Source organism: Rattus norvegicus, chromosome 9 (assembly GCF_036323735.1).
Source record: "Rattus norvegicus strain BN/NHsdMcwi chromosome 9, GRCr8, whole genome shotgun sequence".
NCBI lineage: Eukaryota > Metazoa > Chordata > Mammalia > Rodentia > Muridae > Rattus > Rattus norvegicus.
The window spans coordinates 68,479,556-68,493,136 of record NC_086027.1 but is presented as its reverse complement, the minus strand read 5'-3'; the positions used below and the strand labels follow the sequence as shown (position 1 = coordinate 68,493,136).

Sequence of the window (13,581 nt, the reverse complement as noted above, 5' to 3'; positions counted from 1 at the left end):
TCCTGGCCCAAAGGAACAGAAGAGGACAGCTCAGACTCAGGACCACCCAGACAACATCCATTCCTGGCTCCAGGAGTGCCTGGACTGCCTGTGGGCTCCAGGAGTGCCTGGACTGCCTGTGGGCTCCAGGAGTGCCTGGACTGCCTGTGGGCTCCAGGAGCCACTTAAGATGCTGTGAGCCCTTACTCAGTGCTTTCCAACTGGACTCTAAGAAAGTTCTAAAGTACATCATCTCTTGCCCTTCTGCCAGCTCAGAGGGTCACATCATTTTCTGCTTCCAGACAGGCTCTCTGTGGCTTAGATGTGAATGGCCTGCCCACATTCACACAGCAGCTATGGGCAGAACATTTTGGAGTTTCTACATGACTTCTCCATCACTGATGCTTCCTAAACACCAAAGTCCTATACAGAATTGTGAGGCAGGGTCAGGCTAGAGTCATTTTCAGGAAGAGGTGCTCATGACTTCTAAGATTTTCATCACATGTGTTTACTTATTTATTTATATGTGGATGGGCCCTTGCCACTATGTGCCCGTGGACGTCAGAGGACAATTGTGGGAGTTCGTACTGTAATTTTGTCTCATGAGTTCCAGAATTGAGTCAGGTCATCAGGCTTGGACACACACACACAAATGCACACATATATACACACAGTTACACATGGACACAGGCACACACGGAGACACCACACATATAGAGACATGCATACACATACCGATTCGTGTGTGCACATGCACGCACACACACACACACACACACACACACACACAGACGCACATGCTCTTGCACCCCCAGCCTCTTACCTTCTTTTTCTTTGTTTCCCCAAGGCTATTTTGTTTTGAGCCAATGGCAGATGCTATATGAGGGAAAAGGCATCTTTTAACAAGAGGCTCCTGGGACAAGCAGCTACCTCTGGCCTTGGTGGGTTTCATGTTTCCTTGTTTGTCTGTAGAAACAGGTAGGAATGAAAACTTGTCAGTTATAGGGATGGGGTAAGCTGCTGAGTTTTAACTCTTGTTATTTTTTTTCTTTTCTTAGAAATTTGTTTTTATAATTTGTGTGTGTGTGTGTGTTGATACATGTTACATTCCTGCAGAGGTCAGGGGGTATCAGATCCTTTGGATCTGATTACAGGCAGTTGAGATGGTTGTGAGCCGTCCAGCATGGGTGCTGGGAACTGAACTGGGGTCCTCTGGAAGAGCAGTAAGTACTTTTAACCATCGAGCCATCTCTCTCACCCTCTATTTTAATTTTGAGCAGGGTTTCATACTGTGGCCCAGGGTAGCTAGTCTGAAACTCAGTATGCGAGATGATCTTCAAGTGGGGCGCAGTCTGAGTGCTTAGATTGCAGACATCCCGGGTGCCTTCTCTGGGTATCGCATTAATGTATAGAGATGAATAGGAAATAGAAGTTTCATGCAAATCTGGCTGATGAGAAGGAAATCGGGGTGTGTGTGGAACACTGAGGTGGCCGTGGCTTTGCATGGCAGGCAGGGGACCCGAAATCTCACTGTCTGGTCTCTGCTGGCTGAGTCAGGTGGTGGTGAGAGTAAGAGCAATGGTAACTCGAGTGGCCTGAGAACTAAATGTGGGAGGGGAATTACACATCGTGTCTTATATGTATTAACCCATGCAATCCTCATAGTCTCACAGTGCTGTTATCTCATCCCACAGAGCAAGAAATGTCCTCTATAAAACTGAACAATTTGCCGGTAGGTGGGCGATCGTTCAAACTCAGCCCTGTGTGGTTAAGCACTAGGCAAGGGGGAGCCTGTCAGAATCTCATTCCCACACTAAGTGGACTCCGTTGTTCTCAAGGGTGAGTGACAAGAAGTGGCATTTGACGAGCCCGAGTTCTCAAGTGAACGCTGCATTAGGTGCGTTCGGATCAACATAGACCTCGGGCTTCTTACCACTGAGACCTGCCTTTCTACCTGGGAAGGCTCCACAGTGGAAGGTGAAGAGGGATTTGTCACTAGGAAGCTGAGGGTGACTGAATGAGGCACACCCAAGGACCTTCCGGGAGGCTTGCCGATTCTTTCTATTGTGACTTTCCTCTGAAGCGTGGACACGGAGGCGGCTCTCTCTCAACGCGTCCTAGGGAACGACACACACACAGTCGTGTAAACATAAGGGATAGAGCAGCTCTCTGTAAGCCAGACCTGGCAGATCTGAGGGTGAAATCTCTGAGGAATGGGGAGGCAAGTCACGGCAGCGTTCTCTTTAATGCTGTTGTTATGATGAGACAACATTAGTGACCAAAGGAGGAATGACGGAATGACACACAGCTACATGCAGCACACGGAAGCTGATGTGTTAACTCTGTAGTGTCACCAAAAGGGCCATGGGGCGGAGAATCAGAACGAAGTGCTTAAATCAAGGTCTTTATGCCATAAAATTCCCTCTTTCCCCATCTGTAGTGGGGCTCTTCCCCGTGGTTCTGCTCTCCTAGGCATGTGAACTCCTGGAGCCAAACAAGATTATTAAGATAGGAGTAGATACTGTCTGTGTGGCTCTGAGAAACTATCAACAGAGGCAGCACACACACATCTCTCTCTCACCCCACCCCTCACTGATCCCTTCCTATCCTCCCTCCCCTGAGAGAGAGAGAGAGAGAGAGTGCCTTGGAGTCTAGAAAGCACTTCTACATTTTAACTCACAACTCTATCCTGTACAGGAGTTCATTCAGGCTGGAAGTTAAGTTCTTAGTCTAAGCTTAGGAGTTTCCTTCTTCCTAGGCAGACCACAGTTGTCTGTGGGGTGGGGATCAAGGAGAATCTGGTTCAGCAATTTGGGAAACCAGGAGTTAGACAGAGTTAAAGTGGCCTCAGGATCTTTTTTTTTTTTTTTTTTTTTTTCCGGAGCTGGGACCGAACCCAGGGCCTTGCACTTGCTAGGCAAGCGCTCTACCACTGAGCTAAATCCCCAACCCCAAAGCCCAACTTTAAAAGGAGCACTTGGCAGTGTCCGGGTTTCTTGAGTGACAGTTTAGGAGACAATATTCGAAGTCAAAATACCATTCTTATTTCTGGAGAGTTCCAAGAAACAATGAAGGGAGAGAGAATCTCCCCTAAAGTCATGAAGAGCAGAGGGAACCCTCACAGAAACTACCTCGGCCGGGGTTTCATCTTCCGGCCATGGCTGCTTCCTGAGTGACATCAGGTAGTGACTCTCCCGATTGCTGTGGTTCTGAGCAACAGAACCCTGGTCCATGTGTGTACCAATTTCCCCTTCATCCAGACCTGCAAAGGTGACAGTGGGTCAGCTGGGACCTCAGACATGGCATGATGTTGTGGCTCTTTCCTTCTGGCTGTTCTGAGCAATGGTGGCCCAGGCACTTGTTTCTCTTGCTCCCTCACCTTCTGCCTCCATGGAACTGGGAGACACAGGGCTGCCCTGGCTGTCAGGAGATTCAAGGCGGAAGCTTGGCTTCTCAGATAATGTTCCCTCACTTGTAAGATGGGAATCCCCACCAACCAATGAGTGAGTACACGTGGAGGGGGACCCATGGCTCCAGTCACATAGGTGGCAGAGGGTGGCATTGTCCTGCATCTACGGGAAGAGAAGCCCTTGGTCCTGTGAAGGCTCCTTTCCCCAGTGTAGGGGAATGCCAGGGGGGTGAGGTTGGAGTGGATGGGAGGGAGAAGGAGCATCCTCATAGAAGCAGGGGGAAGGGAGAGGGGTATGGGAGAGGGGGGGGGGAAGGGATAACATTTGAAATGTAAATGCATAATATCCAAGAAAAATAAAATTAAAAAAATATGCACAAAGCCCTGGATTGATCCCCAGAGCAACATATATTAAAAAAAAAAAAAAATAGGGATCCCAATTTCTTGCCTTCACTTCCTTACAGAGTTGGCTGGGCCTCAGATCCAGATCATGACAGTGACCATTCTATGGTAAAGTACAAGGGATCCAGAGTGGTGAAGGTGCGACTGTGTGTCGTGACCAGCAGCCCTGACCTTCTGCCACGGGGATGCTGAATGGAAACCTGTCCTTAGGGTTTCTGGGTGTCTCCTGGTGGTTTACTTGGGGAAGACCTCTGTCAGAAGGCAGGGAGGTAAGACTGCTGCCTCGCTCTGGATTCATCCTGTCTGCAGCCTGCAGGAAGGATCTGAATCAACAGATGACTGTGGCCTAGTTAACAAATCTTTCTCCGATGGTTTAAAGGGTCCCGCCGCTATTTTCATCACCTACTCAAGGTAGATTTATTGCTGAAAGAGTCTGGCAGGCCTTCCTCATTAGGAGCCAAGCTGCGGCAACACCTCCCCTCCCAGCATGCAGCTCTGCCTCCATTCCCAGCATGCAGCGCTGTGGAACAATGTGGGTCTGTGGAAACCTCCAGGTGCCTGTGTGAGGTGGAGAACTGGGCATCTGGGACTTCCTGTGTTCCTCCACAGCCAGCCTCACCTGCCTTCACCACTCGCATCCTTGGTATCTTTGGCCTGGGGCGGCGGGGGTGCAGCTCTCCCCACCCCCTTCCTTTGCCCGAAGGGTGCTTTGATTTGAAGAGATGCTGGAAGTATCCAGAGACAAGACACAAGCTCCGGTTCAAGTTCAAAAGTCAAAAAACCCAGGGAACTTGATAGATAGCCCAGAGCTCATCCACAAAAGGACCTTAACTCCATACCGAGTCTATAGCACTAAAGAGCTTTGGGGGCATTCTAGAATGACCTTTTGATTCTAAACCAGACTACAGATCTATCTTTCCTAGTCAGATTCACTGGGAATTGGATACACTTCTGAGGGTGGAGGAAGTGGAAGTCCAGCCAGACTGATGATCACTCAGCAGCTGTGTACGTCAGAGAGCGTAAGGTGGGCAGGGGCACTGTGGTAGAGGGTATTTGTAGGTCATTACTCTTTGACTGTATCACAGTGAGATTGAATGTGTGACTCAATCTATGTGAGGGCAACATTTTTCACTACACAGCATCATCTGGCTCATTAGTTAAAGCTCCACAGGACTAGGTTTGCAAGAAAAGCACTAGACATTTTAATTAGGAGACCAAAGCTAGGTCTCTGTACTTCAAATATGGACTGGGACCATCCCTGCCCCTCCCCTACAGTTTCTCTGTTCCCCTCCCCTCCCCTTTCCCCTTCTCTCCCTTCCCCACCCCGCCCCCTCATCTGGGCATGGAAAGTGGAGAGGATTCCAAGAGTCTTCTACCAATCCTTTTTTTTTTTTTGCTAAATTTTAATTTTTTTTATTTTTTTAGATAGTGTGTCTCCCATAACCCTGGCTGTTCTGGAGCTTGCTAGGCTGGCCTTGAACTTACAAATATCCTCTTGCCTCTGTCTCACCAGTGCTAGGATTAAAGGGCTGCACTTTAAATCTGGACCCTTTATCACCTTAGTTTTTGAACAGGCTCTCCGCTGATCTAGACGCTCACTGTGGTGGTTTGAATACGCCTGGCCCATGGGAAAAACGGCCTTGTTGGAGGAAGTGTCACTGTGTATGCAGGCTCTGAGGGTGCCCAGTGCTCAAGCTCCACCCAGTGTGGAAGGAGAGTCTTCTCCTGGCTGCCTTCAGATCAAGATGTAGAATCCTTAGCTCCTCCAGCACCGTGTCTGCCTGCACTTTGACATGCTTCCCACCATGATGATAATGGACTGAACCTCTGAAACTGTAAGGCAGCCCCAGTTAAATCTTGTCCTTTATAAGAGCTGCTTGGTCACAGTGTCTCTTCACAGTAATGAAACCAAAGCCCAGACACTCACCATCTTGGTTGGGCTAACTGGCCAGCAAGCCCTGGGTTTTTTATTGGCCTCCATTCCTAACCACTTTAGTTCCAAGTTCTCTACTTAGCTTTCAGATGGGTGCTGGGGGGTTGAATTTTAGGTCCTCCTGCTGTCACAGCGAGTGCCCTTACCGAGCCATCTCCCCAGCCTTCCTGAGATTTTTTTTTCACAAAAGCACACAGGGGAAAGACTGCAGACACCATTGGTCCCATTTTATAGCTGAGTAAACTGAGGAAGCAGGGAGCAGAGCTTTGGTAACAGTTCATTGTTGGGGATCTGAGCTGTACAGCCAGAACTTTTCCTGTACAGTCTGAAAAAAGAAAAGGCCGTCAGCGGGATGCTAAGGGGAATGAAGTTAAAACCAACGAAACCATTGGGGTCCAAATGTCAGCTTCTGAGAGCTGTATAGTTCTTTAACATTGATTTTTTTCCCCTTCTTTTTCCCGTGATCACAGGCAATTGGGTACCGCAATTAGCAATTACGCTGAAAAAAAAAAAATCTAGGGAGGTCTGTAATTAACATTTATTGAGCACTTGCTATATCGGGGCCGCACCATCGCCTTGAACTCCCACACACAGTCCTCTGAAGTACCTGTGGTATGCTCTCCATTTTATAAATGAGGAAACTGAGGCCCAGAGACATTATATGGCTTTCAATCTCGTGCTATCCCACACGTCCTAGTCCACCTTGTCTCTATTTTCTGCTGATGGTAACAGCTCCATGGTAGATGGTGTCAGTGAAGTCACAGATCCCACAGTTCTGAAGTCTTGAGACCCCTCCCCAGTGAAGGTGCTGCCATTCCCTGCCCACTGTTTTGGGTCCCAGAGCGTCAGAATCCCAGGCTACCAGTAGGGCTATGAGGAGAGACTTCATAAGACCGATGAGGTAGCCCTCCACCAGGGAATGACAGAGTCAGTCCCACATGACATTACTTAGGTGGGTTCCAGTCCCCAGAACATGGATTGATTGTCCAGAAACATGATTTCATCCATGTTCCAGAATCTACTGCTTTATGGAATTTCCACCCATGTTAATAAAGCACAGAGAGACTATGCTATAAACAAAAGTATAAACATCTAATGAGAAAGACGGTTGATGGATCACTGTGTTTTATATAGACAAACTACATGTGGGACAGGTTCTGACCAAGGTTCAGTGGCACTAGAGTCTAGGTTCCAGTGACTGTGTGTTGGAGTGCTTGGTGGCTCCAGCCTCTGAGGACCTGCCATGTTCCACACTCCCCCTACTAATCTGGACAAGATCTTCTCCCAAGGAGAGAGCTGGATCTGATGTTGCCATTGTTTCTGGAAATATCCTTTTGGATTTCAGAAAAATACCTTTATTGATGCTAAGCTCTGTTCTGAGCTACCTCTTGCAATCTCTTAACTGCTCTTCCGGTGACACACGTTCCCAAGAAAAGCATTAGCAGGTGAAGTCTCCACGCTGCTGAACAGTTTACAGGCAGAGCACGGTTATTTTTCTGTGTAGTGCTGAGTGGTTTTAATATGCCCATTATACAGATAGACAAATGGAGGCTCAACTCAAAGAGGTTAGCTGACTTGCTCAAGGTCTTTCATCCCACAAATCAAAGGAGAGACTTAGCAAAACAGATTCATGCTTCTAAAGTTGTGAATTTTTAAAGCATTGTCACAAAAATCACAAGATTAAAGAATGTTAGATGGTGACACACATCTCTAACGCTAGCATTTAGAAAGCTGAGGGAGGGGACTGTGAGTTTTAGGTTATCCTGGGCTGCATAGTGAGACCCTGTCTCAAAAAACCCAACCAACTAACAAAGGTAAGAGAATATTAGAATAGAACAAACTTCAGAAATCTGAACACTAAAATCTATAGCTATGTTGTTCAGTGTAGTAGCCACTAGCTACATGCTATTTATATGTAAATAGATCAAAATTAATTAAAAACTCTGTTTCACAGTTGCAGTAGCTACATTTCAAGCACTCACTAGACATATATGATTAATGGCCAATCTACTGGATATCCAGACTGAGGCCCTTGTCTTACAAATGAAGACGATGGGACCAGATCTCCTGGATTTTACTCTGTGAGCCTTTATTTTATTTTGGTTTTGTAAGACAGGTTTTCTCTGTGTATCCCTGGCTATCCTGGAACTCTGACCGGGCTGTCCGTGAACTCAGAGATCCACCTGCCTCTGCCTCCCAAGTGCTTTTGAAAACTTTATCTTAAGCTGTTAAAACTAATCCAAGTATCTATGAACTAAACTGATTGTGAAAGCAACAGGTAGGGGCTGGGGAGATGGCTCAGTGGTTAAAGTGCCAGGCATGTCAAGACCAGAGTTCGAATTCCCAGAACTCACTTAAAAAGCTGTGTGGGTATAGCAGTCTGCTTAGAGTCCAACTTCAGAGGCTTAAGACAGGGGATCCCCAAGGCAAGCTGGTTAGCAAGACTACCAATTCAGTGAGCTTTGGGTTTGATTGAGAGACTTGCTTCAATGGATACAGTGGAAAAGCCATGTAGAGTGATAGCCAACATTAGCCTCAGGCCTCAGCACACATGCACACACACACATGTGCATGAACATCCATACCCACACACTCGTGCCCCCACACAATCAAACACGCATATGCACACGCACATCTCATCATACACACGTACATGAAAAATTAAAAAAAATCAACAGGTACCTTGTGCATAAGATGATCGCTGCTGAATCCAAAACGAAGGGATGACAGGCAGGAGATGGTATTTTGGGGGTACACCTGAAAGATCCTGTTGTGGCCTGAGATTCTTGGGTATCCCAAGCTGACTAACCTGGAGCAGCACAGCGTCCTTGATGTGTCCTGAGGGGCAGGTCAGGAGTTACTGGTGTCAAGCATGGTCACCAACCTAGGGTTCTGGAAAGACTGGGAGTTCCCCAACTTGCAGTAGTCCTAGCTTTGAACAGATGTTAAAGTGGACAACTGGAAGATGAGAGGGGTTAGCAAGCCCAGAGAGAACGCGTGCAAGTTCTCTCATGTGCCTTGGGTGTTTCTGGTGCCACGTGGGCGCTTTGTCCTACTTTACCATTCCCAAGAACTAGATCCATGTTGGGAAAAAAACAAAGGAAAACCAAACCTGGGGCTGCTTCCCCGTGTTCACCAGGAGGCTTGCTTGGCTTCAGAAAGAGAGATCTAACCACAGTAGGCAGGGCTTGCTTGCTCTGGCTGCCTCGCTCAGAAGCCGTCTGAATCTAGTCTACCCGACCTGCAGTACTTCTTTTTTTTTTAAAGATTTATTTATTTTTATGTATGTGAGTGTACCCTGTCACTTTCTTCACCAGAAGAGGGCATCGGATCTCATTACAGATGACTGTGAGCCACCATGTGGTTGCTGGGAATTGAACTCAGGACCTCTGGAAGAGCAGTCAGTGCTTCTAACCGCTGAGCCATTTCTCCAGCCCTGCAGTACTTCTTGAAGGCTTACCGAGGGCTGACTCTCTGCTAGGCCACCGGGGAGATGCAGGAGAACTGGACATGGATTCCTCATGGCAGTTTGGAGAGATGGAGCTCTGTACTCAGCCCTACAGCTCTGAGTGTCAGTGTGATGTTAGGTTAGAAGGCCAGAAGCTCAGTAGTGGCTGGAATTGTTTTTTTTTTTTTTTTAAGACTTTATAGAAGATTCGGGCTTGTGTACGCAGTCTAGATTAAAATTTTTAGGTATATGTGTATCTGTTTCTGTGCACACGCACATGCACGTAAATTATGAAACTACAAAGGGCATCATGAGAGGGCAAGAAGATATCTTAAGGGGGTGGAAATTAGAGAGAGAGCAATGGGTCCATGTAGTAAGGCAGAAAGAGGACTGACTGCAAAGACAGATGTGTGAGGAGCAGTCAGACAGGAGGAATTAGAGCACACTCTTATGTATGGTTCTCAACCTGCAGGTTGCGGCCCTTTTGGAGGTATTGAACGGTTGTTCTTCCACAGGAGTCGCACATCAGATATCCTGCATATCAGATATTTATATCACTACTCACAACAGTAGCAAAGATAGTTATGAAATAGCAATGAGATATTTTTATGGTTGGGGGTCACCACAAAATGAGGAACTGTATTAAAGGATCTCAGCATGAGGAAGGTTGGGAACCACAGCCCTAATGATGTATGAATGAAGGTGTCCTGATGAAACTGGTTACTCTGTATACTAAAATAAACATTGATTTAAAAACCCTTTAGGGGTAGGGGATTTAGCTCAGTGGTAGAGCGTTTGCCTAGCAAGCTCAAGGCCCTGGGTTCGGTCCCCAGCTCCAAAAAAAAAAAAAAAAAAAAAAAAAAAAAGAAAAGAAAAAAACCCTTTAAAGCTGGCATGGTGGCCTCATGCCTTTTAATCCCAGCACTCGGGCTGAAGCAGGAGGATGTCTATGAGGTTGAGGCTAGCCTGGTTTTGCATTGATTTTCAGGCCAACCAGGGAAAACCTATCTCCAAAAACAAAACAAACACTGAAGTAAAAAGAGAAAAAAAGAAAAAAAAGCGCTTTTAGAAAGGAAGAAAGAGAAAGGAAACAAGCTTGAAGTGTGGGGATTCATCACAGAGTCAGGAAGAGGGGACTAGAGGATATTGCTGACATTGAACAGTGAGTGAGTTCTGAAACCTGAGGGGAAGAGGTAACAGCTGTGGAGACAGTGGCTTCTCACTGGAGTCTCAGCTTGGCTCCTCCAACTTGAGGGCCTACTTTAAAGAGGGGCTTTAGTGAGGAGCTGTGGCAAGGGGCCCACAAACACAAACCACCTGTACCGTTTCTTAGACCATACATGCTAGACTACATTACGACGGTCTAAGATCTGTCTGTTGTTGTTTTGAAGGGGTTACCTTTCTTGAGGCTGCTGGGATGGTAACTGCTCTGCCTTGGTCCCATCCAGTGATAATACCTTTTTGGTTGAGAAGCTCTTTCTCTTAAGTGGTAAGTAAATAGAATTGCGTGTAACCATGAGACTCTGCCTTGAGAGTAGAACTAATTGCCAGAGAAGCCACGTGGCTCATCTTGTTTCAAACCACCACTTACTGGGCAGGGAGCTGTTTTCTTTCCTCTTCCAGGTAAAACTATAAAATAAGAAGCAAGCCAGAATCCTCTGGTCCTGTTGGTGCTGAAGGAACCGCAGAGAGGCCGAGTGAGGTCTGGCACATCTTACCACCCATCTCTCCCACGTAGTTTGTCAAATAAAATACAAGATGTCCAATTAAGTTTAAGTTTCAGATAAACAATAAATACTTTTTAGTAGAAATATGTCCCAAATGTTGTGAGTTTCGCTGTTCGTGTGGGTGTAATGTGCTGGCTCAGAAGACCCAGATTCCCACTTCAGGCTTCTGTAAGTTTGCAGGGTGCGTTTGGGGTTCGTCAGGCAGAGGGGTGTTCATCCCTCTCTGGAGGGATCGTGCTGGAGAGTTGCTGGTTTGGGTTTTTTTTTTTTTAAGAGGACCTGAGATGACCTCGGACAGGGAACTTGGGAGTTCTGGGAAGAATGTGGTGCTGTGGGTGTGAGAAGTATCGGCTTTCTGGGCTCAGCTCTGCTTCTCTCTGGCTGACCCTGGACAAGGAAGTACTTTGTGTAGTTAGAACCCCTTTTGTTTTGTCTTGTGACCAGTGGTTTTTAAGATGAAGATCTCCAAGGCCTTGGCCTGGAGTAGGCTGGGAAGCAAGCTCTGGATTCGGGAGAGGATGGACAGTGTGATCAGGGACTCAGGTGTCCCTTCCTTCCACAAATGTCCAGGCAGATAAAAGGCACAAGTTGAGATAGAGGCCTGGGGACTTTGCAGACCTGGACCTTAAATCCTGGTGTTTCTGGCATCAATGGGAAACACACCTTCACATCAGATTGGGACACGGGGGAGACTGGAATTCGCTCCAGCCCGTTTTCCCACCGACCTGCACACTGGAGTCTGTACATGGTGTCAGGGGGCCATGTCCGCAAAAGGCCTCGGAGGTATCTCTTGGCTGAATACCCAGGCTGGATCTGCCGTTGGGTCTGGCTCTCTGGCTTGCTTCGGAAGTACAGGTAAGGTCTCCAGGCACTGTCCTGCTTCCTCTGTGGGGACACCAATCAGAAAACATCACAGCCACTGAGCCCTGAGACTCCAACTGATGCAGGCTGGTTAGCCCAATACTCATCAGCAATCCAGAGACTCCCAGGAGGGGCCAGAAGGCACCAAGAACAAATGCTTTGGTTAATAAACACAATCCAAGAGCCCAGCGAGCAGAGCCCTGAAAGGCCCCTGAAGATACACAGTCAGAGGGGAAGGAGAAGTGACAAAAGCCAGACTCCACCTTGAGCTAGAGCATTAGGGAAGAGTAAAACCTCAGAAGAATTAGTTTAGCTGTGGAAATCGCGTCAGTCCCTTCTAAATGGCCCTGATGCAGTGGGAAAGCATGTGTGCTGCAGCCTGGGCGCTCAGTGTTCCTCAGTGTTCACAGGAAGCTTGGCATTTGGAAGAGTTGATGGTGTTGCATTTCATTTCAGCTAGAGAGAATTTTCTGGGACTTGTCCTTCCAGAGTCAGCCCCTCAGTGCAAGACACCTGGGAACACATATACAACAGCCAACGCTTGACTGAGATTTTATTGTATGCAGAGCCTTTAACTCTCTGCAATCCTATAGGGTGGATGGATTTTAAATGGTGGACGAACTCCCGAAGATGATTCGTTAAACCCATGAATAGCTGGTGGCACATGCCTTTAATCCCAGCATTCGGGAGACTGAGGCACCCTGAGCTCTGTGAGTTCAAGGCCAGCCTGGTCTATAGAGCGAGTTCCAGGATAGTCAGGGCTACACAAAGAAACCCAGTCTTGAGAAACCAGGGGATAAAAGGCCTATGAATAACAAAAATGCTGGTAAACAGTGCTAATTGATCATGGCATCCCTGATTAATGGCTGGACATGATCTTAGAATACAGGCTCTTAAAATCAATGTTTTAGATTTATCTTATTTTATATGTACAAGTGTTTTGCCTGCATGTATGTAAGTGTATGTATGTGTGCCTGATGCCTGCAGAGATCCAAAAAGGGCCTTGTGTACCCCGGACTTGGAGTTATAGATGCTTGTCAGCCACCATGTGAGTACTAGGAATTGAGCCCAAAGACAAATGCTCTAAAAGGCTGAGTCATCTCCCCAGTCCCCTTAATTTTTTTTTAAATGAAGGCATAGTTTGTATCTAACCTGCAACATGCTTAGATTTTTTTAGTCTAATAAAAGTTGACAACTATATAAGCCTTTGTAATCACCATGGAAAATAAAAGGCAGACTATTCTGCTCAGGATATATCTTAAGCCATTTCTTTAGCATTTTCCATCTACACACCAGATAATTAGTTTTGATTTCTAATCCCATTTATATCAATGATTTTCACACACACACACACACATTTGCACATCATGTGTTCATTGATGCCCCATGAATGTGTTCTGCAGTGTTCCATCTAGAAGTGGTGTGAGGGAGACCATTTGCTTACCAACTACTCCTTAGGTAAACAGTTCCCACAGGGCCGTAAAGCAGACTGGGAAGATGGAGGGCACCTTAGCCCGTTCACTACTGCTGTAACAGAATCTGAGCTTGGGTAGTTGATAAAGAATAGAGGTTTGGCTGGCTGATGGTGTGCACACCTTTAATCCCAGCACTCTGGAGGTAGAGGCAGGAGGATCTCTGAGTCTGAGGCTAGCCTGGTCTACAGAGACGGTGTTACACAGAGAAACCCTGTTTCAAAGAACAAACAAACAAACAAATAAAGCAAAACCAAAAAGAACAGAGGTGTGTTTCCTGCAGGTCCTAGAGGTCCAAGGTCATCCTGTGAGGCCTTCTTGCTCTGTCATCCTTGGCAGAAGGCATATAT

General features: G+C 46.9%; 1 protein-coding gene across 14 annotated transcripts in view; it reads right to left on the bottom strand.

Moving 5' to 3' along the window:
* Kiaa2012 (KIAA2012 homolog) overlaps positions 1 to 13,581 on the bottom strand; it is a 145,692-nt gene that overhangs the window by 106,014 nt on the left and 26,097 nt on the right. For 12 of the 14 annotated variants that reach the window (XM_063267617.1, XM_063267616.1, XM_063267614.1 and 9 more), the window contains 5 exon segments: positions 11,624 to 11,783; positions 8,406 to 8,561; positions 3,111 to 3,241; positions 1,934 to 2,096; positions 803 to 945 (listed from right to left, as the gene is read on the bottom strand). In XM_063267617.1, coding sequence (XP_063123687.1) covers positions 803 to 945; positions 1,934 to 2,096; positions 3,111 to 3,241; positions 8,406 to 8,561; positions 11,624 to 11,783 — 753 coding nt within the window. 14 annotated transcript variants of the gene reach the window in all.